The sequence below is a fragment of the Moschus berezovskii genome, chromosome X (genome assembly GCF_049115385.1).
Source record: "Moschus berezovskii isolate FMDL1 chromosome X, NW_MosBer_1.0, whole genome shotgun sequence".
Taxonomy (NCBI): domain Eukaryota; kingdom Metazoa; phylum Chordata; class Mammalia; order Artiodactyla; family Moschidae; genus Moschus; species Moschus berezovskii.
Window position 1 is genome coordinate 38,216,136 of NC_142488.1, and position 25,128 is coordinate 38,241,263.

At 53.7% G+C, this 25,128-nt stretch overlaps 1 protein-coding gene across 9 annotated transcripts in view; it reads right to left on the minus strand.

Annotated features, from left to right (window-relative positions):
- Positions 1-25,128, minus strand: part of BCOR (BCL6 corepressor) — a 117,762-nt gene that overhangs the window by 10,488 nt on the left and 82,146 nt on the right. For 4 of the 9 annotated variants that reach the window (XM_055437860.2, XM_055437859.2, XM_088834107.1 and 1 more), the window contains exons 2-10: positions 15,891-16,016; positions 14,478-14,556; positions 10,710-13,553; positions 9,994-10,047; positions 9,326-9,512; positions 3,553-3,813; positions 2,893-3,240; positions 1,995-2,320; positions 1,479-1,733 (exon numbers count right to left, since the gene is read on the minus strand). In XM_055437860.2, the coding sequence (XP_055293835.1) occupies positions 1,479-1,733; positions 1,995-2,320; positions 2,893-3,240; positions 3,553-3,813; positions 9,326-9,512; positions 9,994-10,047; positions 10,710-13,553; positions 14,478-14,556; positions 15,891-15,976 (4,440 nt within the window). In that variant the 5' untranslated portion in view covers positions 15,977-16,016. The remainder of the gene's footprint in view (positions 1-1,478; positions 1,734-1,994; positions 2,321-2,892; positions 3,241-3,552; positions 3,814-9,325; positions 9,513-9,993; positions 10,048-10,709; positions 13,554-14,477; positions 14,557-15,890; positions 16,017-25,128) is intronic. The other 5 variants (XM_055437862.2, XM_055437863.2, XM_055437861.2 and 2 more) reach the window with 3 other exon arrangements.

Consider the following 25,128-nt stretch of genomic DNA (forward strand, 5'->3'; position numbering starts at 1 on the left):
CTGAGCAAACACTTGGCACATGGGGCCTAGCTTAGCACTATGTGCAAAAGCCACTCTGTCCTCCTAGGTACTGCTGCTCTTGGGAAAACCCCTTGGGTGCTCCTTGGACTTCACCTTAAAGTAACTGTGTGAACCACCAGAAAGTTCTCTCTGGCTAATGGAGAGATCTCCAAAAGACATGTAGATATAAACAACAGCACATTCGACCCCTGAACTAAGCACAGGTGCTTCCAACTTCCCATCCACAGTCATGCCTTGGGGGGCTGAGATGCGCCTATCTCAAAGGGCTTAAGGCATTATGGACAAGGGGACAGGGTTTCCACAGGTGGGGGAGCTGGGGGTGGGGGAGCCAGGGCTCCCAGCCCGCACGGGTCCTGCCACCCCAGTGCTAGCCCACACCTCCATGCGCTCAGCCTGCTGAGCCGCATTTTACTGTGACCATTCAACTCCCAGAGGGCTGATGCCAGCTTGAAAAAATGCCTCTGCTCTGTGGGCTATTACATCACAATGGCAGCTGACAAGTGTGGTGGGGGAGGTGCACAGGGCAGAAGGAATCCTCTATCTCACAGAGGTTCTAAATTGTAAAAAGGGCAGTTCCAATGTGAGCCAGTCTTAGTGAGGAGAGTGGCAGGGGAGGGTGGGCTGTGGAGCCAGACTGCTAACTATACCCCTATCAGTTAACCCCTCTGAGGCTCAGTCCCCTCATCTGGAAGTGGGCTAGTCCGAGCTACTGCCAGGTGAAGATGCCTCCCTTACAAGGGTGAAGGGAGTTACTGTGGATCACATTGGCTTAGAAAGATACAGTTATCTTTCTATCTATATTGTTCTGGCAGTAGAGGCTATGGTTGTCATCAGCTGTGCTGGGTTTGGGTTGGGATACTGCGGTGTGGACCAAGAGTTCTGGTTAAGGACCAAACCCCCTCTACCATCAGCCCTGGGCTCCCGCACCCTCTCAAAGAGACCCCTCAGGTCTGCCCCATCACCACCCCTACCCAGCACAGACATTTCCCACTGCTACCCCACGGTGGGGTGGGGGGGCGGGGGCGGCATCACTCTGCCTCCAAACAGCGCAGCAGCCAAAAGTAGAGTTAATAACTTCTCTCCCCCTTGTTAATCAGAATCCAAAAGCGCTCATTAAAATTCCCCTAGTCGCCAAGCCCTGGGTTAGGTCAGACTTTATATCAGAGATAAGTGAGCCAGACTGGAAGATGCCGAAGCAGCCTACCTGCCTGAACACGAAGCAAAACATCAGAGGCCTTTCTTTTCACACCGCGACTGAACAAGCCACCAAAGAGCCGGCAGCGTGAGCGTGGGGTGGGGGCGCGCTAACACAAACATCCCGCTGCAACACCCAGCCCAGCCCCCCACGTGGAGGAGAGCTGCGCTCTGAGCTCCCACCCCCGGCCCCGCCCCCGCCCATGGGGCCCCCCAACCCCGGGGCGGCAGCCGCTATCCAGCACACCCACGAGGCTGCTCACCTCGTAGCCCAGCCGGGCAGCCCGCTGCAGGAGCGTCTCGCCTGCGTTCTTATTGACAATCAGCCTCCGCGCTTCTGGTGGCATCGGGCGGGACTGGGTGGCCTCTGGCGGAGAGCTTGAGCGGGGCAGCTGTGACGTCTGCGAAACTGGCAGCAGTTGCTGCAGACGGTCCAGGGGCTTCTGGTCTTGCTTGGCCGGTGACAGATCATAGTCAGAACTGGGCTCGGGCCGCTTTCGGAACCTCCGGACGGTCACCTACCAAGAAAGCGGGCAGCGCGCGCATTGTGGCATGTCCTTCCGCCATAGCGCTTTCCCCCGCCTCTTTTGTTTGGGGGTGGGGGCGGGGGAAGAAGGGGTTGCCTTTTTCCTAGCCGGAAACTTTAGCACCACCCAGGAGACAGGCCCCCTAGGACAGGGCACTGACATTTTGGGGGAAGGCGTTCAGGAAAAGGAAACCTTTGTCCCCAGAAGCGGGCAGGCAGGATGTGCTGGCACGACCCCGGGGGCAAGAGGTACCTTGCCATCGGCATTGTCCACGTAGTAGTCCCCTGGCAGCGGCAAGCTCCGCCTGGGCTCCTGAGGGATCAAATGCTTGGTTTTGCACAGTCGCTTCCCGGATGGTTTCTCGCTGTTGTCGGGGTGTCTCTGCAGCAGGGAGGCAGCCTGGCAATCCTCCTCTTGGTCCGTGCACAGCACATCTGTCTTCTGGCTTTCTTTAATTTTCTGCTGTTTGGCAGGCAGCCTCGAGCCTGCTGTACAGCTTGGCTGACTCTGCTTTCTGCCGGTTAAACTGGTGGATGAAAAGTTCCTCATGGGCGGAGAGCTGGAGAACACAGGCAAACCTAAATCCGGAGGGGGGGCGGCGGGCGGGAGGCAGAGGGTGGGGAGAGAAAAAGCAGGCGTTACACAGTTGTAGCCGGTGAGGAAAGAAAAGCCCATTGTTACCACTGATCACTGGAGCGGCTTCAGTTTTTAAAGATATACCAATTATGTTTTCAAAGCATTAATATTTTAATTATCCCACATTCAAATGCCAAATGGCAAGTTGTTTCAAAGGGCCCGGACGCGGGGGTGGGGGTGCCAGAAGCCAGCCCTTCCCGCTCTCCAGCCCCCACCTTGAGTGCTTGGGACGTGGACTCTGGGGACTGCCTGAGCCTGGAGTGAGGGGTCACCCTGGGCCTCCCTTCCTTGCCCAGCCGTGAGCTGGGTGATGTGCAGCCCAGGAAATGGAGCTCCCGCCTCCCGGTATATTCCAGAAGGAAGTGTGGGGGCTGAAAGGACCTCATGGAGAGAACTCGCTGCCTGCCACATGCTACTCTGTCAACCTGGATGGAGCTCAGGTCCCCTCCAGGGCCCTTTCCCACAGAGGGCAGGTGACCCATCCTCCAGGAGGCCTCCCCTGCCCCGTGCATACCTTGTTCATTGTCACTGGATTTGAGGGACTCTTCCGACCAGGTTCTGTTGCCTTTGGCTTCTGCCCTTTTCCTGCCAGGTTTCTCTTCGGAGATGTTATTGCCCTGGGCGGCAACCTCAGGCTGAGCTGCCTGGGTCACTTCCTTCCTGCCCTGCCGGCCAGGTTTGCTCTCTGCTGCCGACACCTGCTGCTCCCACCGTTCTCTAAGGTGCAGCAAGTGGCGTTGCTTTTTGGGATGGAGCCCTGTTAATTCAATGCACACCTTCAGGTTGGTCAGCTCACTATAATGTGGCTCTTCTAAGAAGTGGTTAGAGGAACTGTTTGTCATTTCCCTCTCAGGCCAGTCATCTAATGGAGAAATAACTACAAATTAATCAAAAAGCCCCCTGGGGCAGGGAACAAACTGTCTTATACATCACTGATGGGGGTGGGGGAGGGGAGGGGTGTGGTCGCTGTGAAACTTATCACCAAGTCTCGGGAGGGGGGCCTATTTGCCTTTGGTCATCTTTGGGCTCCTCTACCTGGCTTGGGACGGGGCGGGGGGAGGTGTGAGTGGCTTGCCCCAGGGCTCCAAGGTGGGACTGGAACCTTCCACTGCTCCACCCCCGGACTTGACTTCCCCTGGGTGCCCTGTGGGGCCAGAAGCCGGGCCAAGCTCACCTTTGGAGACCCGTCTTCGCTTGGCTTTCAGCAGCGGGTCCTCAGGGAGCTCTTCCACAGTGGTCTCAGCGTGGCTGCTGTCCCCCGAGACCTTGCGCTTTCTGTCCACCCGGAGAGAGGGGCTGTGCGGCATGTCTGGGGTGGCCTGGTCGGCGGAGGGATCGCTCACCGGCTGCCGGTCCAGGAAGTATTTCTCCACGGATACATCTTTGTCTTCTGGGGCTTCGAAGGGGTCGTGTTTACTTCCAGCACTATAATCGCCTGGGGGCGTGGGCGGGAGGAACAGGGAAGGAAGGAACAGAGGTCACCAGGGGCGGGCGGGGTTGGGGAGCAGGCGGGATCCCTACGCCCAGGGTAATCTGCTACCAACAGAGCTTCCTTTGGAGACAGGGGGCCTCCCGTGCTGGAAGCACAAGACCCTCGGAAAGACCATGTCCCAAAGGAAGGGCAGCTGAAGATCCTCTGCCCAGAAAATGGGGGTGTGGGACACTCACTACCGCCCTCCTCCGTGGTCATAGTTGAGGCAGGAGAAAGTCACGATGAGGCATCAATGTCACTCTTCTATAAACACATGAGAGAACTGCCTGCCTGCCAGTTGGTCAACTGTGATGGCACTCAGCTCCCCTCCTGGACCTTTTCCAACTGTGGGTGGGTAAGCCCGCAGCAAGCTTAAGCCAGGCCTGAGCTACCCATCTCTATGGAAACAGCCGCTGAGGTCATTATTTTGAAATAATAGGATGATGTAATAAAAAGACCAAATGTCCCCCAAATGCCACACGCACAGGGACAGAACCAATGTCCACTTGGGTCAGCAGGGGCGAGGGTGAAGAGGACAGGGCAAGAATGGTGGGAGGCTGGGGGACCAAGGGAGGAGGAAGCCTGGCAAAGCCAAAGGCAAGGTTTCCTGTTGTGTGTACAAGGGTGAAGGGCAGTTTCAAAGAACTCAACCAGATCACTACAAGTCCCTGTGTCCTCCTTCCACAACCATTGAGGGAAAAGCATTTCACTGCCCCCAAGGGGGGGCACTCCTCCATGGTCCAAAGACCAGACTCCACCCCCTTCACAGTCCAGCCCTGCCTGCTTTGGCTCCCTCCACTCAACCTAGCACCACTTGGGGCTTTTCTTCCAATCATCCCAGCCTCACATCACTCCTCACTTTTGCTCCAGCCAAAGAACAGTTTGATTGCACTGATGATCATATTTTTTTCTAGCACACAAATAATTCCATAATGATTGCTGTGATGTTAAGATGACCCCGACCATCACGGGGCGGGGGGGGGGGGTAGTATGACTTTGGTATTTCTGTTAACACCCAGGCTACGCTCCTTGAACCCATCTTTGTAGATGAAATCATAGACACACTCTTCATGTGCTGCTCCCATATAGCACACTTCTGCCCCGATGGCTAGCCCCCTAATCAACCTCTCTTGTGGGGGCATTCCCAGCATTTAATGGCAGTCAGTTGTGGGGACAAATTTCACCCTGGCCTTGGCTAGCCTGGCCTGTGTTCTCAATGCTGGAACCCATTGATTTTTTCCTCCAAGGGCATCCCAAGGTGGGACAGATCCCTGTCTACTTTTGCCAAGGAATGGTGGAATCACCTCAACTACTTGGGTCTCCTGTCATGGCAGCAGGAAAAATCCCAGACTCCTGGCTTGTGCTCAAGGGGGATATAGTCTAGATCACTGAGGGCCTGGGAAGAGAGTACGCTGCAACTCTCACTTTGGCTGCTCTGTGACCCTCTGTACCACTCTGGCAGGAACAGCGCCTCTTTACAACTCGGCCCCCTTCAGTTGTAACATGGGAATGTTACTGCAAGCCTCCTCCTGTGGGTGGGCTTCAGAAACACAGGGAAAGGCTGGGAAAATTCCTTTAACCAAAAGATGCCAAGACTTTCAGAGCAGCCTGAATTTCGGGCCTGAACTGTACGCTCTCTTAAGAGGTGAGCCCTCCTGGTTACACCACTGGATTTCTCTGGTCCAATCAGCCTTTCCTAAAAGCCCCATGGAAAGGGACCCACAAAGAAGTGTAACGGCTACTTTATGAACTCCCATGTCCAATTTTAAAGTTAATTCAAGTGAGTTCTCCCCCCACTACTTTAGCTAGGAAAGATGGATCCAACTCGGTGGTTTGGAAGGAGAGGTAACTGGGTGATGTCAGCGAATGCCGTCAGTGTGGGGCCCCGCCCATCTGAGATGTCCTCAATCACATGAAGAAGCTGTCTACCCTCAGTGTTTCTGATTCCACTTTCACCTACTACATTTTAACCCTGTATCTGTAACAGTTTCAATCCATCTAGGGAGGCATCTGGCTCAGGGAGAAGGTTTTCCATCTAAGTTTTCACCCTCAAGGCCAACTACCTTCATTAACAGTGAAATTAACTTTATATCTTTGGCTACAAAAGGCCAGTATTTCTTGCCCATAGAAACCACCTGGGGGATCTATGATGACAGTGTCTCAGGTGTGGGCAGGCAGTGACTGTGGAAGCTCTTCCCTCTGTTCCTGGAAGAGTAAGTGCACCCCAATGAGTCAGACCCTTTCCGGGGGCTCCTCTAGGCTTCCCATCTGGTAAAAGCTGCCTGGCTGCAGAGGGGCACCTCTTCACCCACGAGGACCAGAGTGCGCCACACACGTGTCCGCCATACCCACTCGGCTAGGGAGAGCGTCCTGCACCTGACCTTTCCAATGGTCCTTGTCCCCAGGGACGCCATGGTATCCTGGACTATTAATCAGGAAATTTCCGCTGCTCAAGTCAGGGCTCACTGAAATCATCCCCCGATGCACATCGCTTAGTTGCTTTCTTCCCCATTAGGTGAGAGGATCTTTTCCCAAACAGGTCCATCCACTCTTCCCCCAACTCCTGAGTCTTTCAGGGCAAAGATCTCAATTCTTCTCAGTAAAGGCCCCACAAGACCTTATGCTAGTGTAACCTTACCCAGGCCAATAATAACCCTGAAGAACCCTGAAGGACATCCACCCTGACTGGCCAAGATACCCATGGCCACCACCTATGGGGGAGAGACTCTTGTGTCACCTGGAGCTTCTCAGTCACTGTTCTATCCACAGGACTACCCTTGAGGGTAAAGGAGATGGGGAGATAGATACATGGGGGTCCCAGCCATCAGGCTTTGCCATCTCTGCTACTTTTGGCCTTCCGAAAAGCTGGAAGCCATGGGCCCTTGGTCACCCAGTCTAAGCAGGGGTGAACATGGCTGTGTTGTTTGAGGTTTAACACTTGCTCCCTGCAGTGTGGTCATATGACTCACAACACATATATCCCATAATTTATCATGGTTGTGCCATAGCATCACCTCAGAGAAGCATCACCATAGCAACATTTACAAGTCATCGTGGCAACAAAGCACCCTCACCATTGTTGAGCCATGCCCAGTGAGGCCTAAACAAGGTGGGAGGGTTCTGAGATGTTGGAGGGCTCCCCACAATTGAAATCCTCTTCTCTACAGCTTAAACATAGCACCGCCAGTAAAGGCTAACCTTGTTAAAACTCACACCCTCTACAGAGGGAGCCTAGGGAATCTCTGTTTCTAATTAAAGTAGTTTATAAATGTGCAGATGCTCATCTGGAAGAGAAGTTCCCTGAGGTAAGAAGCTTCATGAAGCCCCTTGACTGAGGTTTCCTCCAGTTTCTGGCCAGGCACTGCTACCGAGCAGGTCTTAGGTCTGTCCCGGCCAAGTGGTTGGCAAAGGAGACGGTCATTTGAAGTTCGAGAACGAAGGGGCCAATGCCTCCTTGTCCCACCCCACTTTCAAATGTCACTGAGGGTTCCTAGTAATAATGAACTTCCCATTTTGAGGAACCTCCAAACTCATTTGGTGAACTTGCAAAATAAAATTGAACTCAAGCCACCCTTGCGATCATAAAGAACAGTGATCATAATAAATGAAAATCCTGGCCATTGTATTTTCAAGTTAATTCACTTTTTTTTTTGAACAAGCCACTTGGAAGCCCCATCATCTTAGAAGCACCTGGTCACTCTCGGGGGAGGGGCTACCTCAGGAGGGGGAAGGCAGACAGAGGCGTCTGGACCTCTCCTGACCCCAGCCCACCCCAAATCCCCACCCCAGCTCCCACAGGTTCACTCTGCGGCTCTCAACCACGCTGACACCCATTAGAAGGACCCTCTGAGCCAGCACGGGCTCAAAATATGATGGTTCAAGGACAGGAAGGCCCATTAATTTCCAGTTGAATGGACTGAACACCTGCTGTGCTGTGGATTCAGAGGCGGCAGTAAGGACAATGGGTCCTTTAATTAGGTGAACCTTCTCAACCAACCAGAAACCACAAGTCTCCAGAAGGCAAAAGGAGCTCCTCAGCTTCCCCAAGCCTCCTCCTGCCCTCCCATGGTGGCAGTGATTCAATGACTCACTGGACCATGTCCTGGGTGCTCCAGGAAGAGACCCATGCCCTGAGCTCAGAAGGGGTAGCTGGGGGTGGGGGATTGGTGAGGCGGCTTTCCAAATCAACTGGGGCTCAGGCCCTGCTCCCCACCAGCCTCATCTTGAGGCTCAGCAGGCAAGACGGGGAAGGACACATTAACTTCTCTGGGAAGAAGGCTGGAGTGAAGCCACTGAGATGTGAGGGGTAGTGACCACCCTGGGTCTGGCCATGTTGCTGGAAGAAAGGGCAAGAAGACTCGAGGCCAGCTAACTTTCTGCTCCCTTCCTCCAGCTTCCCTCACCATGCCCCCATAACAGGCAGACCCCTGCCCTCCCTCCCTAGAGAAGCACCCTTCGAGACCATGCAGAACAAGCCAGTCCTGGTATGGCTCATCCAGAATCCTGGCCCGGAGATCCACGGCTGGCAAGGATGGCTAGACAGACCTGTTCTCTGAGCAGCTGCCACCCAGACGTCGGGCCATCAGAAGTGTATTGCTTCCTCTCAACTCCCTCAGCACTGGGAGCTGAATCACCCTGTTGCCACCTACAACGTCCAAGGACCCAGACCTCCCAAATGTGCCCACCATCCCCAACTGTCCTGTCTCAGGATTCTGCACCCACCCTGTCCTCAATGTTCACCGCAATACCCTCATTCACCATCACTGGTGAGGTCTCTGGGGTGCGGAGTGGGCTGCAGGCCCCAAGCACGCACACTGAAGAAAACAGGCAAAGACCTCCACTGGCTGCCAACACACCTTCGGAGCTCAGGAAGTCGAGAACACAACCCAAAATCAACCCCAGTGGACGAGCAGTGGTTGGGACAGCAGAGTGACTCAAGGCAAGCCCTAGCTTCCTCTCCAATTCTGCCTCCGGAACATAAGACATCCCCTGTCTAGTGGGGTATGATAAAACCCCCCCTTGTTTAGCCCATGCCCTTGAAGTGTGCTGTCAATGGCTGCAAACAAACCTGCCACAGAAAATAACTATGCTCATCTTGCTGGTGCCTTCATCAGCCCTCATCCCATTTTAGCGAAACTTCTGCTTTCGGAGGGAGAATACGAGGACGCTCCATTTCCTACCAGAGGAGACCATTGCTATGGAAGGTCTGGCTCTGGCTGCAAGTGTCATTCATTCCACTGCTACCAAAAACCCACACCTCTACCTGCTACAAAGTATTTGCTGTGCTTGAGGTCTTGCATTGCCATTTCTCTGCTCTATTGTATTACACTGTTATTAACTATGGGACCAGTACTTCTCTGGAAAACGAAACACATTCCGGGAAACAATGTCTCATACGTGCCTCATGTATCAAACAGCCAAATCACCCTTTTCTCACCAACATGGTACCACACGCAAGCCGCCGGGGTTCACTTACATCTCTCACTCTCGTTCTGGTCGGCAATGGCCTCCTCCAGGGCGACCGACTTTGGCTTTTTGTCCTGACTTCCTTTCAACCTTTCCCAGTCAGTGGGGCTGAATTTGCACACCTCGGAGTCCTTGGTTGGGGGGTGGCCACCTTCTCGCTCTTTCATCTCCAACTCTGAGAAGCGCATCATTGCACGCTAGGAAGAGAATGGAGATGAAAAAAAAAAAAACAAAAACACCTTACCATCAAAGCTACTTCATTGGCCTTACCTTAAAGGAAAGTATTTTCCAAGAAAAGTTTGCCCAAAACCAACCACACTTTATGATACAACTGAGATACTTTAAAAGTTAAATGATACAAATATAAGAGTGTCTATATGTTAAGCAGTCACACACTCTTTATTCATAAAGCCATATGTGTGTAGAGATATATGCGGTGTGTATGTATAGCCATACATACACTGTGGCATAGAGACAGACATTCTCTTTCGAAGGTAAATAAAACAAAACAGAAACACAACGCAAAGAAAGCAAAACAAAAACACAACAGAAAAGAAAACAAATGCACAATGAATAAAGACGACCATGGCCCACAAACTTCCCTTTGTATATTTGGAAATGAAATTTAACTCAAAAAGTTTATGTAAGATTCTAGTAATAAAAATTTGAAGAACTGACCTCACAGTAAGCAGCGGGTAGACATAAAATACTGTCCTCTTGTAATCCTTCCATCTATGTAATTAAAATGGGCACTCAATGGATCATTTAGATAACTTCATCCATTTTTATAAGCATAAACCAATTTTTTTCTTAACATTGCAAAACAATTTGGCTTTATTTAGCTTTTAATTAAAAGTAAAATATCTTAAGGAAATTCCTAGACAACATCTATCATTCACTAGCAAGTTAAATACATACTCTATCCCTTTAATCGAGGTTTTTGTTGTTGTTTTTTTTCTTTTTTTGGTGAAAGAAAAACTGCACAAATCTCACAGACATGCGGCGGCTACACACCTCCACCAAGTATCACGTAAGGCATTCTAAGCAGTGCTGTTAGGTCTATTCGTTAACATACAGTAAAGTAATGGCAGAGAAATCAAAGCAATTGATACGTCAATGTCATGCAGTATTTTAGACATCCTTTAAAACTTCCGTTATCAGCATTCAAGTGGAGTTTGCTTAAAATCCACAAGAATCCACTTATGTTCCCTTACTGGATACATTTCAAAAAACTATATTAGCATAAACTTCATTAAGCAAATCTGCCCGGTGTCCTGCTCTCTAGTACCCCCGCCCCCTTCCTCTTCGAACATTAAAAAAAAAAATAAACAAAACAAAACAAAAAAAAAAACTGACAACTGGTCAGGCTCCTGCAGTTTGGGTGGGGGGCTCACCTGCAGTGCCCGCTGCTCCCGGCTGAGCTGACTGGAATCTGCGTACAGTTCGGTAGTGACACACTTGAACCGGTCACCCACGTAACCAGCAGAGTTGGCGATTCTCTTTGCCAGCTTAGATGGCTTTGGTTTCAGAACTTTGCCATCAGTTGATTCTGCCTCATCGGCTCCATCTTTGGTATAGGTGGGGGTGGCGTCCACGCTCGGTGGGGCACCGCCCACGCAAAACGGTTTGGGTTCCTCTTGGGGTTTCCCGAAACTGACCGCGAGGCCATCGCTCCCCGGGGTCGGCTCCAGGAACGGAGTGGAGACCGGCATTGCCAGGTTCTCCTTGTTGGTTCCCGCCGGAACATTCTCCTTGCTTAAGTTGAAAACTGACTGGCCCGGAGCCTGCTTGAAAGCATAGGCTTCGTGGAAGTCACTGATGCGCCCCAGCTCCTCTCTGAGGGTGATGAAATCCCGGTGGGGCTGCAGGGCCGGCTCAGACGGGGGTTTGCTGGGCTCAGCGCTCTGGCTGACACTCTCAGCTGTGAAGCCGGGTTTGGACGTGTTGGCTTCAGTTTTCGCGTCGGGCTCTTCACGGAGGAGGTCTACATAGACAAGCTTGTCACTCTTGACGACGGTCTTCCCTTGATTCCAGCTAGGGCTGGGCTTGAGGTTCTTGTCCGTGGGGACTTCTGGATGTAACTTGGTGCCACTAGCCTCGAGCATCTCGGAAAACCGGTTTCGGAGGCTCGGGTCCTCGTAGCGGGCCCTCTCATGGGACCGGGACCTCCTCTCCGGTTTCTCCTCTTTAGTGATCTCGATGGGTGTGTGAGGTATCAACATGGGATGCACCATGCCCAACCCCAGTGCGTCCTGGTAGGTCACGAACTCTGGCCGGCCCGTGGGCAGCCCGTAGGGCAGTCCAGGCTTTGGGGCGAGGTGCCCAGGAAAGAGACTGCCACTGGGCAACAACACCGGGTGAGGGTAGACGGGGCCTTTGCCATGCAAGGAGAGGGGACTTATGGCAATGCCCTCGGGTGCTGGGTAAGGGAGGTAACTCCTGGGGTAGGGAATTGGTGGGGACCTGAACGCCTCATTTGGAGAAAGAAATATTGAGCTTGGTGGGAGACCGTTATCATTTGCTTTGAAGCTTGGCTCTGGGTTGCTGGCTTTGGCGCCCTTGCTGCCGGTGCTGCCGCTGTGCTTGGCAGGCGTGGTTGGGGGCTGGCCCACGTGCTGGATGACAGACGGTGTGGTGTCCGCGGAGCCCCTGCTGGTCTTGCTGCCATCGGCAGTGGCGTTTGGGGCTGGAGATGCAGAGGCTGGGCGGCCGGCGCTGGGCACTGAGCTGGACACGTTAGTGACCACGGTGTCGGTGGCGCCCATGCGGGGACACGAAGAACTGCGCTGCTGCGGAAGGGCCCAGTCCAAGGCCTTGTTCTTCAGCGGCAGGCCTTTGCCATTGTTCTCTTCGTTAGGACTTGGCCCAGGCACCACCCAGGACGAGGGAGCCGTGCTAATGATCTCAGATCTATAGATAGCACAGCCGTTTCCTGGAGGAGATAGTGTTTCTTTCGGAATCTCACTTCCGGAGAGCACTAGGCCACTTCCAGCTCTGCTGTGAACCAGGACCGTGGGTGCCATCTTCTTCATGTGGTCAGCTTTGGAAGCATCTACATCCACCACTTTAGAAGACAAGTCTAGTGGCTTATCGGTGACGTCTTTGGTAACTGTCTGCTTCTCCAACAGAGGAGGTGAGCTGCCATCCTTTCTGTCCTGACCCGCTGTTTTCCGAGTGTGCCCAGGAACTGGCTGGGCGCTTTCGGCTCCCTCTGGAGCCTTTAGATACTTGCTGCTGCAGAGCCTGGCCGCGGGAAACTCGCTGCTGACCGTCATGTATGGCTTTGACAGGGTGACAGAGGGTGAGGTGGAGATCCGGGCATAGTGCTTGTGGAATTCAGAGTAGGTGTCCGCAGCAGGCTGGGAGGGAAGGTGGACTCGGGGTGAAGGCCGAGGCGAGGGGGGCAACAGGAGAGCCGTGTCCCCCGGCAGGCCGCTGGTGACCGCCTTGGCGGAGGGCACCCTAGGCTGTTTACTGTTCTGGATGTGGGGATATGAGTGAGAATCGACTGGGTTCCCAGGACTGACACCCATCTTCCAGGGCAGGCTTTTGTCTGTGCAGTGGACCAGAGGCGGGATGGCTGGAGAGGCGGAAGGCGTTGAGAGCCTCATGGGGGAAGCCAGGGACGATGGGATGTGGGGACTGACGTAGTGAGGTGGCGGCAGGTAGAGAAATCGCTCCCCGTTGGTGCAGACTGGCGAATAGAGCGGCTGGGCCAGGCCATACGACTGCTGAGGTAGCAAGGCCTTGTACATGTTCAGGGAATACTTATTTGGCGAGTCAAGGAAAGGGTAGATGGCTGGCGTGGCCCCCTCCATGTAGGGATTGACCCAGGGCAGCCGCAGGTAACTAGCACCATTGATGTTGAGCGGGCTCTGTTTGTCGCTGGCAGCCCTGTCTAAGCCCAGAGTTTCTGCCGTGGGGACAGCACTTTTTTGTATTCCTGGTGGTGCTTTGTATATAGCACTGAAGCCATTCGGGGGCTTTCCAGAGACAGCGGAGGCCTCCACCGTCTCAGGTGTATTCGGTTTGAACTGCATCTCTGGGTTTCTTTCGGAAGAAAACCCCAGACCGCCTAGAGTGGTTGTGGCGGCCTCCCGCCCTTTCTCTGAGCCCAGGCTACACAAGCCAGAATAGACGATGTTTCCAGGGACACGCAGTCCTTCCCGGATCAGGCCAGTGCGGTCCATGCTCAGTGCTGCCAGGCCATCGATCCGATGGGCCGTGGTTGCGTCCACCTTCACATAAGAAGAACATGGGTGTTACCGAGTATGTTGCCTCCAAAGCAGCCCATCCCAAAGAGAAACCGCAGACTAGCTCAGTAGAATATCAACCTCAAGATCTGAGTGGAAAGGGTTAAAAAAGCAAGGCTTCACAAGGTCTGTGGCCCCCTCCCCCCTTATCCAGCACCCTCCTCTGCCTGCCTTCTCACCTTTGTCCGACTAGTATCCTGGAAGCACGTAAAATGATCCCTTTAGACTTGAGGCCCCTGCATTAATTCAGTCATCTATTAACTCTGGAAAATCCACCTTCTCAGCAAAAATTCTTCGCTGCAACTGAGGTGGTACCAACTCCACTGCTCTTAGCACCGACCTTGTGGGGTACAGATCTCGGACTCACCCTCCCTGGGTCGGGTCAGGATGGGGTGGGGTGATGTTCACTGTGGCTTTCCCAGATGTGGGGAGGCATTATTTAACATAACAAAAAAAACCCAATCTTTCAGGGGGACAGCAAGGAACAGAAGACTTGAGCTGTCTCATTTCTAAATCAATAGAGAGGCCATGGGTCAAACTGCAGTTGTGTCTTTCAACTTCTTCTCCCTGGTGTCTGAAGACAGCTCTGTTTCATATTTTCCTGGGAAGGTAAGCCCTCAGGGTATGCTTGGAGGCTAGAAATTTATTCAGCTGGGAGCGCTGGTGGGGCACACAGCTTATCAAGGGAAAGGTGGTAGGGACCCCAAAGTCACCAGGGTACGAGGACATAAATGGCAAGCACGGCCAAGAAAGCAAGCCAGGAAGAAACTGGGTGAAGCCTTGTCCCACTGCCTAGGCTTTCTCCAGCAGCCCCCCAAAGGCCCTTTAATGGGATGCAAATGAATGCACGATTGATTACAGATCACTGATACTCAGATAGCACATCAACAGAAGTCATTAATCTCTTACCACGTTGTGGTTCAAGGGATTTTCTTCCCTTAGTTCCAGTCTGGCCTTTGAAGCGTCACCATCATTTACGGGAATTTTCCTATTTAAAAGGACACACCAACTTCGTGAAAGCATTCTCACTTAATCTATCTTTCATAGACTACCCCAGAACAGGCCAGTTTCTAAAAACTCTATTTTCCCAACTGCCCTTAAAAAAATAAAATTAAAAAAGAAAAAAAAATTCCTCCCCCATGGCCCATATTGAAAGTTGTCCCCAAATGGTGATTCAATGGGACTGGGGAAAAACCAAAGCAAGGCAAGGGAACGGGGATATGAAATCACAAATACGTCCCTGAGTTGGGTAAGGCAGAAATTCTACAACTATGTTTCCCTCACGATTGTTTCTCCACACAGGCTGGGCAGGGCTGTCTGGGCCCTGCAGTCCGAGCCGACCCTCATAAGCTCCACCTGAGGACAGGCGTGGGGGTACAACAGCCAAAGCCAAAGGGGCACACCTGGAGGCTAAAGTCTATGGGCCACCCATGTCAACCATTTCTGTGTCACCCAGGAGGACAGGCTCTCAAAACTTTTCCCTAAACCAAGTTAGGCACCATGTCCTAACTGGTCTCCATGGTGATAATGAAGCCATATTTGATGGCCTTTATCAAAATGATGGGGGATACACACAAATATAGAAATGTTAGCCGCTCCAGGCTCCAGAGGAAGAGGCCACACATCTGTGCCAGGCTGCTGCGGCTGCCCTGAGACTTGTTATCAGAGAGCATCGATAAAGAAAATGCTTGGTGCCAACTTCCAAATCCCCAGGATAAAATCGCTGACAAACGGCAGAGCAAAGTTTCATCATTACCCCGAAGAGCAACTTCAATTATCTACTGCTTAGCTGCCTCTACCCCACACTCCCAAATTACTGATTAGGAAGCATAACAGAGCTGTTGGGTGACTGAAACCAGGAGCCGGTGGCCTCGCCCAACAGGCAGCAGAGGATCCGGAGAAACCCTGGGCCTTCCATGAAGTGAAGGGTGGCTTTTGCCCCATTTATTACTGAGCAAACTATTTGTTTTAAAAGCACATCGAATGCCGATCCACCTGGGCCCACACTCCTGACATTTAGAGTTAAAGCAGCATATAGACTGGGATTAATTCTCCTTCATAAATATGAAATAATAAATTAAGGACGAAAGAGCACTGAAAGGCCGCTTTAGGGGCTAATCTCTTAAAGGGCGGCAATGCTTCGCTGAGCCGGGTTGCCTGTTAAAACTGTAAATCAAGGGCTGCCAGCTAGGCAGGAGATCTCCCCCCACCATCCCCCTTTGGGCCCACTCTGACGGTGAGGAGGTGAAGGGGGGCTCTGCTCAGGAGCCCCAGGGAAGGACCCGCATGCCCCCCAGGCCTCAGCCAGACCCATACACTCACCTGTCGTCGCTGATGCCACACATGCGGACCCTCTCGCTGTTCATCCAGCTGTGAACGTTCCCATACAGGGGGGTTGCTGAGAGCATGTCGTCTTCTTGGATGGCAGCTTTTCTTCAAGCGTCTAGTCTGTTTAACAACAACACCAACAAATCCCAGGAGGTTGAATAAAAAAGAGCCAAACAGGGAATGAGAGAAACCCTCTTTCTAGGCAAATTCATATGGAAGTGTGGAATGCACGCTCGGGAAGGTAGATCCTGCTTGGATGTTCTGCAGACGGCTGGGAGTGAAGCAGTACACCTGACTCAGGGGTTCAAGGAAGGGAATGGAACTTCCCTGGCAGGAGGCGTCGGGGATGTGGCGGGTCCAGCACCTTGGGGCCCCATCAGTCAAGCTACAGCACGCGGCACCTTGCACATGCCATTCTCCCTTGCCCTTTCCCAGCCTTTGGAGAACACACTTGCATAGAAAGCGGACGGTGGGGGATCCCGCAGAGCCTCACACTGATTCTTCTTGGGGCTGAAAGGATGGGGGAGAAGGGGTCGGAGGCGGTGGGGGCGGAATAAAAGGCACAGCAGTCTGGTGCGGCAGCCCAAACTACAACTCATTTCCAGGGCTGTGGTGTACATGACTTACAGGTGGAGGGTTAAAAAGTGTCAGTGGGCTGGCGAGCCACCCCACCCGAACCCTAGATTAGATTAAGCCCCAAACCCGGGTGGTTTGGCCTGGGTGGTTTGGCCTGGGAGCTGCAGAGGGAGGCGGCTGAGTAATTCAATGACGCCTGCTCGCTGGGGACAAAAATCATTAGCGAGCGCAGAAGTCTTAGCAGCCCGGGCTGTTGGGCTGCGAGCCGCTGGCACTGGGGGAGCGGGCAAAAGCCACCCATTTCACATCCATTGGGAAGGAGGGAGGGGGATGCGACACCTTCCCCCCTCCTTACCGTCTCTGCCCACCACCCCCACCCACATCACATTCTAGTTTGCTGCATGAGTGAAGGGTCAGGACAAGCTGCATTTTATTAACAGGATTATCACGGCGCGTGATTTATCCTCGTGCAGGATTTTAATTGCTCTTTGGAGGTTGAGCCGTTTCTTTTGACTGCGCTTCAGCCCATATCCTGCTGTTAAATGCTGGGTTAATAAGTAGGGGAGCCTTTAATGCCTGGGACCGATGGCCCTCGGCAGTTCCCCCAGCTCACACGCTGCCTTGTCCAGGCACCCCCCAGCCACAGCCTCTGTACACCCAGACCCAAACCTGAGTGTGAAATCCCTGGTGTGCAGCTCATGGGGGAACTTCTCTTTCTCCTCCCTCACACACCCACCCACACAGTTTCCGAAAGCCCAAATGTTCCCTAAGTCGACACATTTCCTTTGTTAGCAGGGAAAAATATGCAAATGATTGCTTTTACACTTTAGCACAGGGAACTGACTGCCAGGTCGGTTGGGTGGGAGCCACTAGGACCAGGGAGCACCTGGGAGACCCCAATCCCAAAGCCAGGCTATCCCTCTGCGTTTCTTTGTCCCAACTCGGGCTTTTGTCCACCAGCATCCCTCATCAGCCCCTATACATAGAACACCGTCTGTTAATCGAGAGCCACGCGCGCAGACACACACCACGCATAGTTAGAGCTCAACAATAAAGCTGAGAGAGAGAGAGCAATCTCCCGGTTGTGTCCGGCCTGGTGGGATCCTGGAGAGGCTATCTGTCTAGAAAGTGTCCCTTTCTTCAGGTAGGCTGGGACATTTTCAGGGGGCTGGCTACAGAGCCCCAAAGACAGACTCAGTTGGATGCAGGCATTGAGGAAGGTTCTGTGGGGGTTCACAGGCCATTCTTCTGTGTTCCGAACATGTACATCAAACTGGGGGCAGGCCACCACGAGAGAAGGCTCACTCAACAGTGTGTCCCCTCTCTAACCCCTGCCACCCCTTCTAACAAAAGGAAGACAGGCCTCAATCTAGAAGGTGGGGCAACATTCCCCAGTGCAAGTGTCCTGGGCATATGGCTGCCACGGGAGGGCCATGCCATGCCATTCCCTGGCTGCGTGTCATGATGAAATTCGGACCTTACACCAAAGGGTCCCTCTATCAAACCCTTAAGTAAGGATGAGGGGAAGAAGCCTGTGTGCCCTCACAGCCCCGATCGTCTTGTGTTCCAGTCTTTAAAAGTTACACTGGCTGCCTCCTAAGAGCTTCTGTTAGTTGTCACCTGGGGACAAGGGCCTCTGAGCACCGGACTGAGGAAATAGGAAGGCTGTTGCCACAATCACCCTACTGAGCCCTTCCCCCACCCCCAGGGCCTGCGGCCCCCTTCCCTTGAAAGGGTTTTCCTTTGGAAAGGGCAGCCTGAATTTAGCGGGTGAGGTGGACATAGTTTAGAAGAGACAACCTGGGATCACAGAGTACTTTCAAAGCTTCTCCCCTGCTCCAGGTCTGGTCTGGTTTTCAGGATTAATACTGCACAGATAAGTAACACCCTGCGTCAGAATGAAGTGTTCTGAGCAGCACAGGATCAGATGGAGGGCTGAGGCCCAGAGCATGGTCCAGTGTCACAGGGGTAGGGGTGAGAGGAAGAGGGCTGAGGCCCAGTATCGGATCCTGCTGACTACACCTACACACACACACACACACACTCTCTCTCTCTCTCTTATAATCTTTAGCTGCCCCATGAACTTTTTGTGAACTGTTTAAAAGTGGAGGTCTGTTGAACAAACAGCGGCGCCACTGCCAGCCATAATTTCATTGCAACGAGCTAAAGACTTTTAACTCTTCAGGTTCCTGGCCAAAGATGGAGCTGCGCGGAAAGGGCCAACGAGCCAGGGCCCTGCGTAGCGCGAGGCCCTTCTCCAGAGTGACAGCCCACATCCTGGGCAAAGGCTTACACCCCCATCACTGAAGAAGACGCCCCCCCCATCTCTGGGATGGAGAACCGACAAAGGGATCTTGGGGGTAAGGGACACATAGACGGGGGCAGACAGGCAGTCACGCTCACCCCACCCCACTTTTAGAAAGGGCTACTGAAATTGTTGGAGAGGTGGGGTCTTTCTTTTTAACCGAGGAAAAGTTCTTCAAAAGTGACTTCCCTGACCCTTGGCTGTGGGTCATGGTAAAGGGGGCCATCGATGGGATTGGGATGACAAACAGAGCAGAGGCTGTGCTGCTATATGTAAGATGTGTGTTCACCCTTATTTCTCAATGACCACCCCACCCCAGCCCGGCCTGGTCTTCCACAGGCAGGCTATGCTTCTGGCAGCGCCAAGATGTGTGCAGTCAGTCATGAAAAGCACTTTACAAGCACCGACCTGTTTCCAGTGCAAGCTGCTAAGCTATACCTTGGCTCTGGGTTTTAACCCTTTTCTTCAGTAGAGGAGAAGGGGGCAAGGATGCCAGAGAGGGATAAAGAGGGAAGGTGGCCCAGAGAAAGGGTCAGCCCAGGAGACAAGAGTGTCTGGTTTCCGGAAGAATAGACAGGAATTGTGGTGGCTGCCCGCTCAACACCCAGCTCTGGGAGAGACAAAACAGCCACCCCGCGTGGAGGTCGCTGGCTTTGCGTCTGAGTCCAAGCACAGGAGAGCTTGAGTCTCCCTCGACAGACTTGGGCCCTCATCTGCTCCAGGAATCAAGTTATGATTACCCCCAGCCTGGCCTGGACACTGGGGAGAAGAGCGTGATTGGCAGAAAGAGGTCAGAGGGACTACGATTAGCAGCTGTCACCCCCACCTTGGCATCCTTGAGTGGGGACACCTTAGCACTCTGTGAAAAGACACATGAAGATACCACTATGCGCTGAGTAAAAGGAGAGAATTTTTTTTTTTATAAGGCCGAGTTCCCCTGGCAGACAACAGACAGGGTGCAAAGGAAAGAGCCGTGGCTGTTGAGAGGCCAGCCTGAGTGCAGGGAGGCGGGCAGCGCTGGGCCACTCTTGGCACCTCTCCTTTCTCTCCACCCTGCTCCTCCTGGCACTGGGCCACTTTCCACTGCCTCCGCCCTCGAGGCGACGGATGGATTGGTTCAAGTCTGCACATCAAGCTTGTCAAGTGGCACCGACAAAATGCGAAGCAGCACCACCAGACTGGCCCCACTCCATGCCACCACCACCAGTGCCCCTTCCCAGGGCCTCACTCACTAGGCTCCCCTTAATCCATCAGGCACTTTTCCAGTTAGTGGCCAAGGAGGCCTGGACACGTTTGGGGGAGCACTTGGTCCAGAAGACTGAGTGGACATCAGGGATCCCAGGCAGCATGCCGTGTGCCAGGGTTGTCTGCGGGCTGGGGACCTATGTGGAGAAAGGGACTCTCTCACTGCATGACCGGTTCTCCGTGGAGGATGCATTGAGAGCAGAATCACCACTGCCTTCCCGCTCTCTCATTCACAGCCTGTCTCTGGGCAGGTGGCTGAACCTCTTCAACCTCGGTGCCCTCATCTGTAAATATTTGGCACCCTGTTTTCCAGAGGATTAAACTGCACTCAGGACTTGAGTTCTGCCTGGCAATAGCTGGTGCAGGCCCCGTCTAACACCATTAAGCAACATCTAACTCCACTAAACACACTATGTAACAAACTAACTCCCAGAATGGCTGTGTGGTTCCCTTGTGGCATGGGGGAGGCTGAGGAAGGGACACAGAAGGGCCAGGGAGGGGTGACCTTCAGCAGGGCAAGGGGCTTCCATGGAAGCTCGCAGCACAGGAGCCCTTCCTGGGGTTGCTCCAAGCCCAGACTGAGTCACGCACAGGCACTTCTCTATGGGTGTCAAGGAAGGGAGGGGTGAAGAAGTTCCTATTTTAGGATGGGGGGCTACTTGGATGTGGGAGCTGAGAAAAAGTGGTCCAGGGTGTGAGGCGTTGGGGTGAGTCCTCCTGGGCTATTTTCCCCAGTGTGTGTAACAGTGGGGAGAGGGGAACCCCCAAGGATGCCTCCCAGGTCAGGGGAGGGTTGCAGGTTTCCAGGGTTATGGTGGAAGGAGGTCGCTGCCTGGGTCCTCCAGCCTGTACAGGGGTGCTGAAGTTGGGGTGGGGGGGAATGGGAGGAGTGATCCTGCCTGCCAAAGTGCTAGCTCTCTGTGCACCCTGCTGCAAGTCGTGGCCGTGGTCTCCTGGGGCATCCCCACTCCTGCCCCAGATTTTGCATTAGTAACAGACAGCACTGCTGAGGGCTAGCAATGGGGAGTGGGGGGCGGGGAGAATGAGAAACTCGCGGCAGGCCCTGACCTGCAGCACCCAGCACCTTCCCCGCCTTCCCCTAGGGCGCCGGGGACAGAGCCACTCGGGGCAGCCAGGAGTGAACTTGGCCGCCGCCGCCGCCGGCGGGTGGGGGAGGGGCGCCCCCTCCCGAGGCTCGGCCCGATCGGTCGGCAACAAAGGGATTTCCTCTCCCACCGCACACACACCCCGTGCGTGCGGCTGCGGGCTCCTCTCAGCTCCTCCGCCAGGTCCCTGCGCGGGTCAGCGGCCAGCACACATCCCCGCCCTCGGCCCCCGCCCGACCTTCCAGGAACTCCAGCTCTCTCCACCCGCCCTCCGAGACCCCGCTTCACACCTCGCGTGGGCGCATCTCTGGGCTCTCCCTTGCCCAGGCGCCTGCCACTGAAAAAGCAACTTTGGGTGGGCGCATGGAGAACCCAGAATGTGCGGTGGAGCTCACCAGGGGATGGGGCACTGGAGACCCCTGCGGCCATCGTCCTGGGCTCCCTTTGGCCAGTCTGGAGTGTTGCTCTCCAAGGATGCTCCCCCCGCCCACCTCCCCTGATTGAAAGATGCAAGCCAAGTGTAGCCAACTGTAAAAGGGGGCTGGGGGCTTGAGGGCACCAGCAAGGATCAACCTGGAGAGCTGCTGCCAAACCAGGAGTGCTGCCCGCCACACATTCCTTTTCCCACACAGCAGAGCCATGGGCCCCCCGGTCGGCTTGCAGAACTTCCCCTTCTCCCCTGACACCATGCCTTGGCTTTTTGTCCCTTTCATTTTCTTTCACGGTGGTGCCACACACAACAACCACGTGTGTATGCAAGAGGGAGCCCCACTTGGAAGCGGGTGTCCCCCCACAGGAGGCAGCAGCCCAGGACAGGAAACCGAGGTTGAACGCAATCAATCACCCTTATTCTCTCCTTCTGCCAACCCACACCCCTCCCCTGCCCCACACCCCCTCCAGGGGGTCCCTACAGGGCTGGGTTCCCAGCTGGAGTCTCCCCCAACCTGGAGGCAAATGCAGAAGAACCAATCCATAAGGCTATTAACAGCAGCTATCATTAGTACACACAGGAAGCACAAAGGAACTTTTTACAAATAAAAGATGCCGAAAACAGGGTCCTGCAGTCTGCACCCGGATTCCCTGCTGATTGTGTGCCACCTGGGAGTCCTGGGAAGACTGGGTCTGAGGGTCAGGGGAGGACAGGGGCTCCCACTTTCTTAACAAGGAACAATAGGAACCCCATGTCTGCTACTCAATCTTGGAACCCGGAACACCCCAAACAAAGCTGTGGGAAAACTGCAGTAGACGTGGGGGCCCATGAATTTTTGTAGCTGTTCAGAGCTTAATTACTCCTCCTTGATCCGTGGGACTAGACACGACACCGCCAAGGTTAAAATGCCCCGAACAGCGCCGAGCAGATGTGAGCGAGCTGGCAGACGCGCAAATGAGGCCTGCCTCGGAGCACGATAACAAGTGACTAATACATTGCATATCGTTGAAAGAAAATTATTTTTCTCTAATTTGCATTTGCTTGGGGGAAAAAAAAAAGCCAACCAGAGTCCCTCCTCACAAGCACGAGTCTAATCCTGGAAATACAGCCCGGCTGCTTTAAGAGAGCTGGAAGGAGGGAAAGACTGCCAGTGTTTTGGCGTTGCAGGCTTGTTTATCTTTCCGCCTTTCCTCCAAGGCGAAACTCGTTTTGCAAGCAACATTCCTACAGAAAATGGCACACGTCATAAAAAGAGACCAATTTATAGAACTGGCACCGAAGTTCATGTATCATTCCAGAAGTATCTCCCAGTTCCCCACTAGGGAACCCAACTAGATGTAGACGGCCACATTGTAACTCCAGGCGGGGGTGGGGTGGGGGGGTAAAGTTTGGAGGTGGGAGGGGGGATGAAATCATCATTTGCAGATATCCCGAAAGCTGTACACCCAGGGGGCCAAAGTCACACAGAAAGGCAGGATATAGAATTAAGTCAGCTCTGAATGATCCTCCAGAGCCCCGAAGGCTTCAAACTTGAGGCTGGGGTTGGGGGGGGGGTTACACTCAGTTGGCCCCAGGACAGCCCAGGGGAGGCCCAGCCTCCTGACCATCCATCCATGCCCCTTGCCAGCTTGGGCTCCAGGACTGGCCCCTGGCGGTAGCTGGGGAGATGGCCGCCACCCGCCAACTGTTCTGCCTCCCACCCTGGCGCCTCCCCGCACTACCTGGCAGAGGACCAGGAACTCAAAGGCGGCCTGTGGCTGTGGGCATCTATCTAGTTGATTAAGTCACAGAGTGGGTGGCGCTGTGGGCAGACCTGAAGACAGTGGCGTCCTACAGCTTAGAGGCAAGTGCACTCTTAAAACACATGGGAAGGCAAAGGGACGTGGGTAATCCAAAGCTTTGAGTCCTGAACCTACACACTGGTGTTGCCAATCCAGGAAACAGGGCCCAGTGCATAGAACACAGCAGCCGCCTGTCTCTCGAATTTGTCTGAATAACAGGGCCATTTCAGAGGAAGAACAACGGCCTTCAGAACCTCTGCAATTTCCAGAAAGCTTTCAGTTAATAATACATTCTTTCCAACAGGCTTGCTTTAGGGCGGAAAGTTATTTTCCCAAATCTTAACAACCCAGTCACAAGCCGCTGAGGCCCCAGGCCCCAGGCAACCCCTCCAGACAGCTGACACTCATGACCCTGCGGGCCTTCTCCAGCCACCTCTGCCTAACAAGTTCCCTAAACCACAAAACGCCACCCAGCGCGCCCGTCCACCCAGGTCCCGAGAGCCAGAGGGCCATGTGTCTGCGGGGTGGGGATGGGGCGCTGCCGCCGAGGGTTGTCTCGCCTTGCGTCCGAGGACGCCCCGGCCAGCAAGTGGCGGCCACCTCTGCGGCTTTCCGTGGGCCTGCACAGTGCGCGCTTTGTGTGAGCGCCGGGGAGGCACAGCGCTGCCCGTGCACCAACAGCTGTCACATTATTTGCACTCGCTGTAAACAGCCTTCACATTCCCCCCTTACCACATAGTTAAAGCCAGACTAACAATCCACAGTTAGAGATCAAACCAACAACAGCAGTATTGTGTCTGCCTTCGCTGCCTTCGCACCAAGCCCAGCAGCTGGCAGGTTTCTCCGGAACAAGGGACCCCCCCCTCCCCCCAACCCCTCTGGGCTCCAGCCCAGGCTGGCCAAGGCAGTGCTGCGTGTGTCGCTGCTGATTGTTAAAGCAAGAGAACACAGCCATTTCGAGCAGAGTTCGGTGGGGTTCACCGGCTCTCTCTCTGAGTTTCCTTCTCGAGCTAGTGGCTCGGGGCAGCCCCCCTCCCCCATCTCCTCCGCTGGGAATAAAGGTGGTTCTGACTCCCAGACTCTGCTCAGCAAAGCGTGGGCCAGCCTGGGGTCCTGCAGCCCTCTCTACCGTGTCCCAGAGGAAAGGCAGCTTGGCCCCGTCTGCAGTTCACAGCCCCCTTGTGTTTCTGGAAAACTGTCCAAGCCCCTGAATCCTGACTGGTCGCCCCACTGATCAGAATGTCTCCTTTATGATTTTTGGTTAAGTCGAACATTTCCATAATCGTCATTATTAGCGCAAATTACACGCCTAATCGGTCCTTAAATAGATTTTAATTAAATAATCATACAAGGCTCATTTTATGACTTAAGAAAGGCATTACTTTTCGTTATAAACTTTCTACCAGGATATAGAATAAGGATAGCAGACAAATACTTAAGTCTCTGAAAAGCACCAATAACTGATGGGCAGCGTACTGGGAGGGCAGACCCGGCCTCACACCTGGAATCGAAGTGCAGACTAGACACACATCTGCCCAACTTCCCTCCTCCAAAGCATGACTTTGTCTTCTCTTTGTGGCCAGACGAAAGGAACCCCAAATGCTCCTTTTGTCCCTGCCCGTCTAGAGCCCACTCCTCACCACCCTCATCTGTTTTCCACCCCTCCGTCCGCTGAGAGTCGCGGTGGAAAGCAGGCAGGCTGTGCTTGTTAAATGCTGTGTAAAATGCTGTTAATAAAATAATAAATACAAAGGATGCAGGTTGCTGGTTCCATGGGTGTTTTGACTGG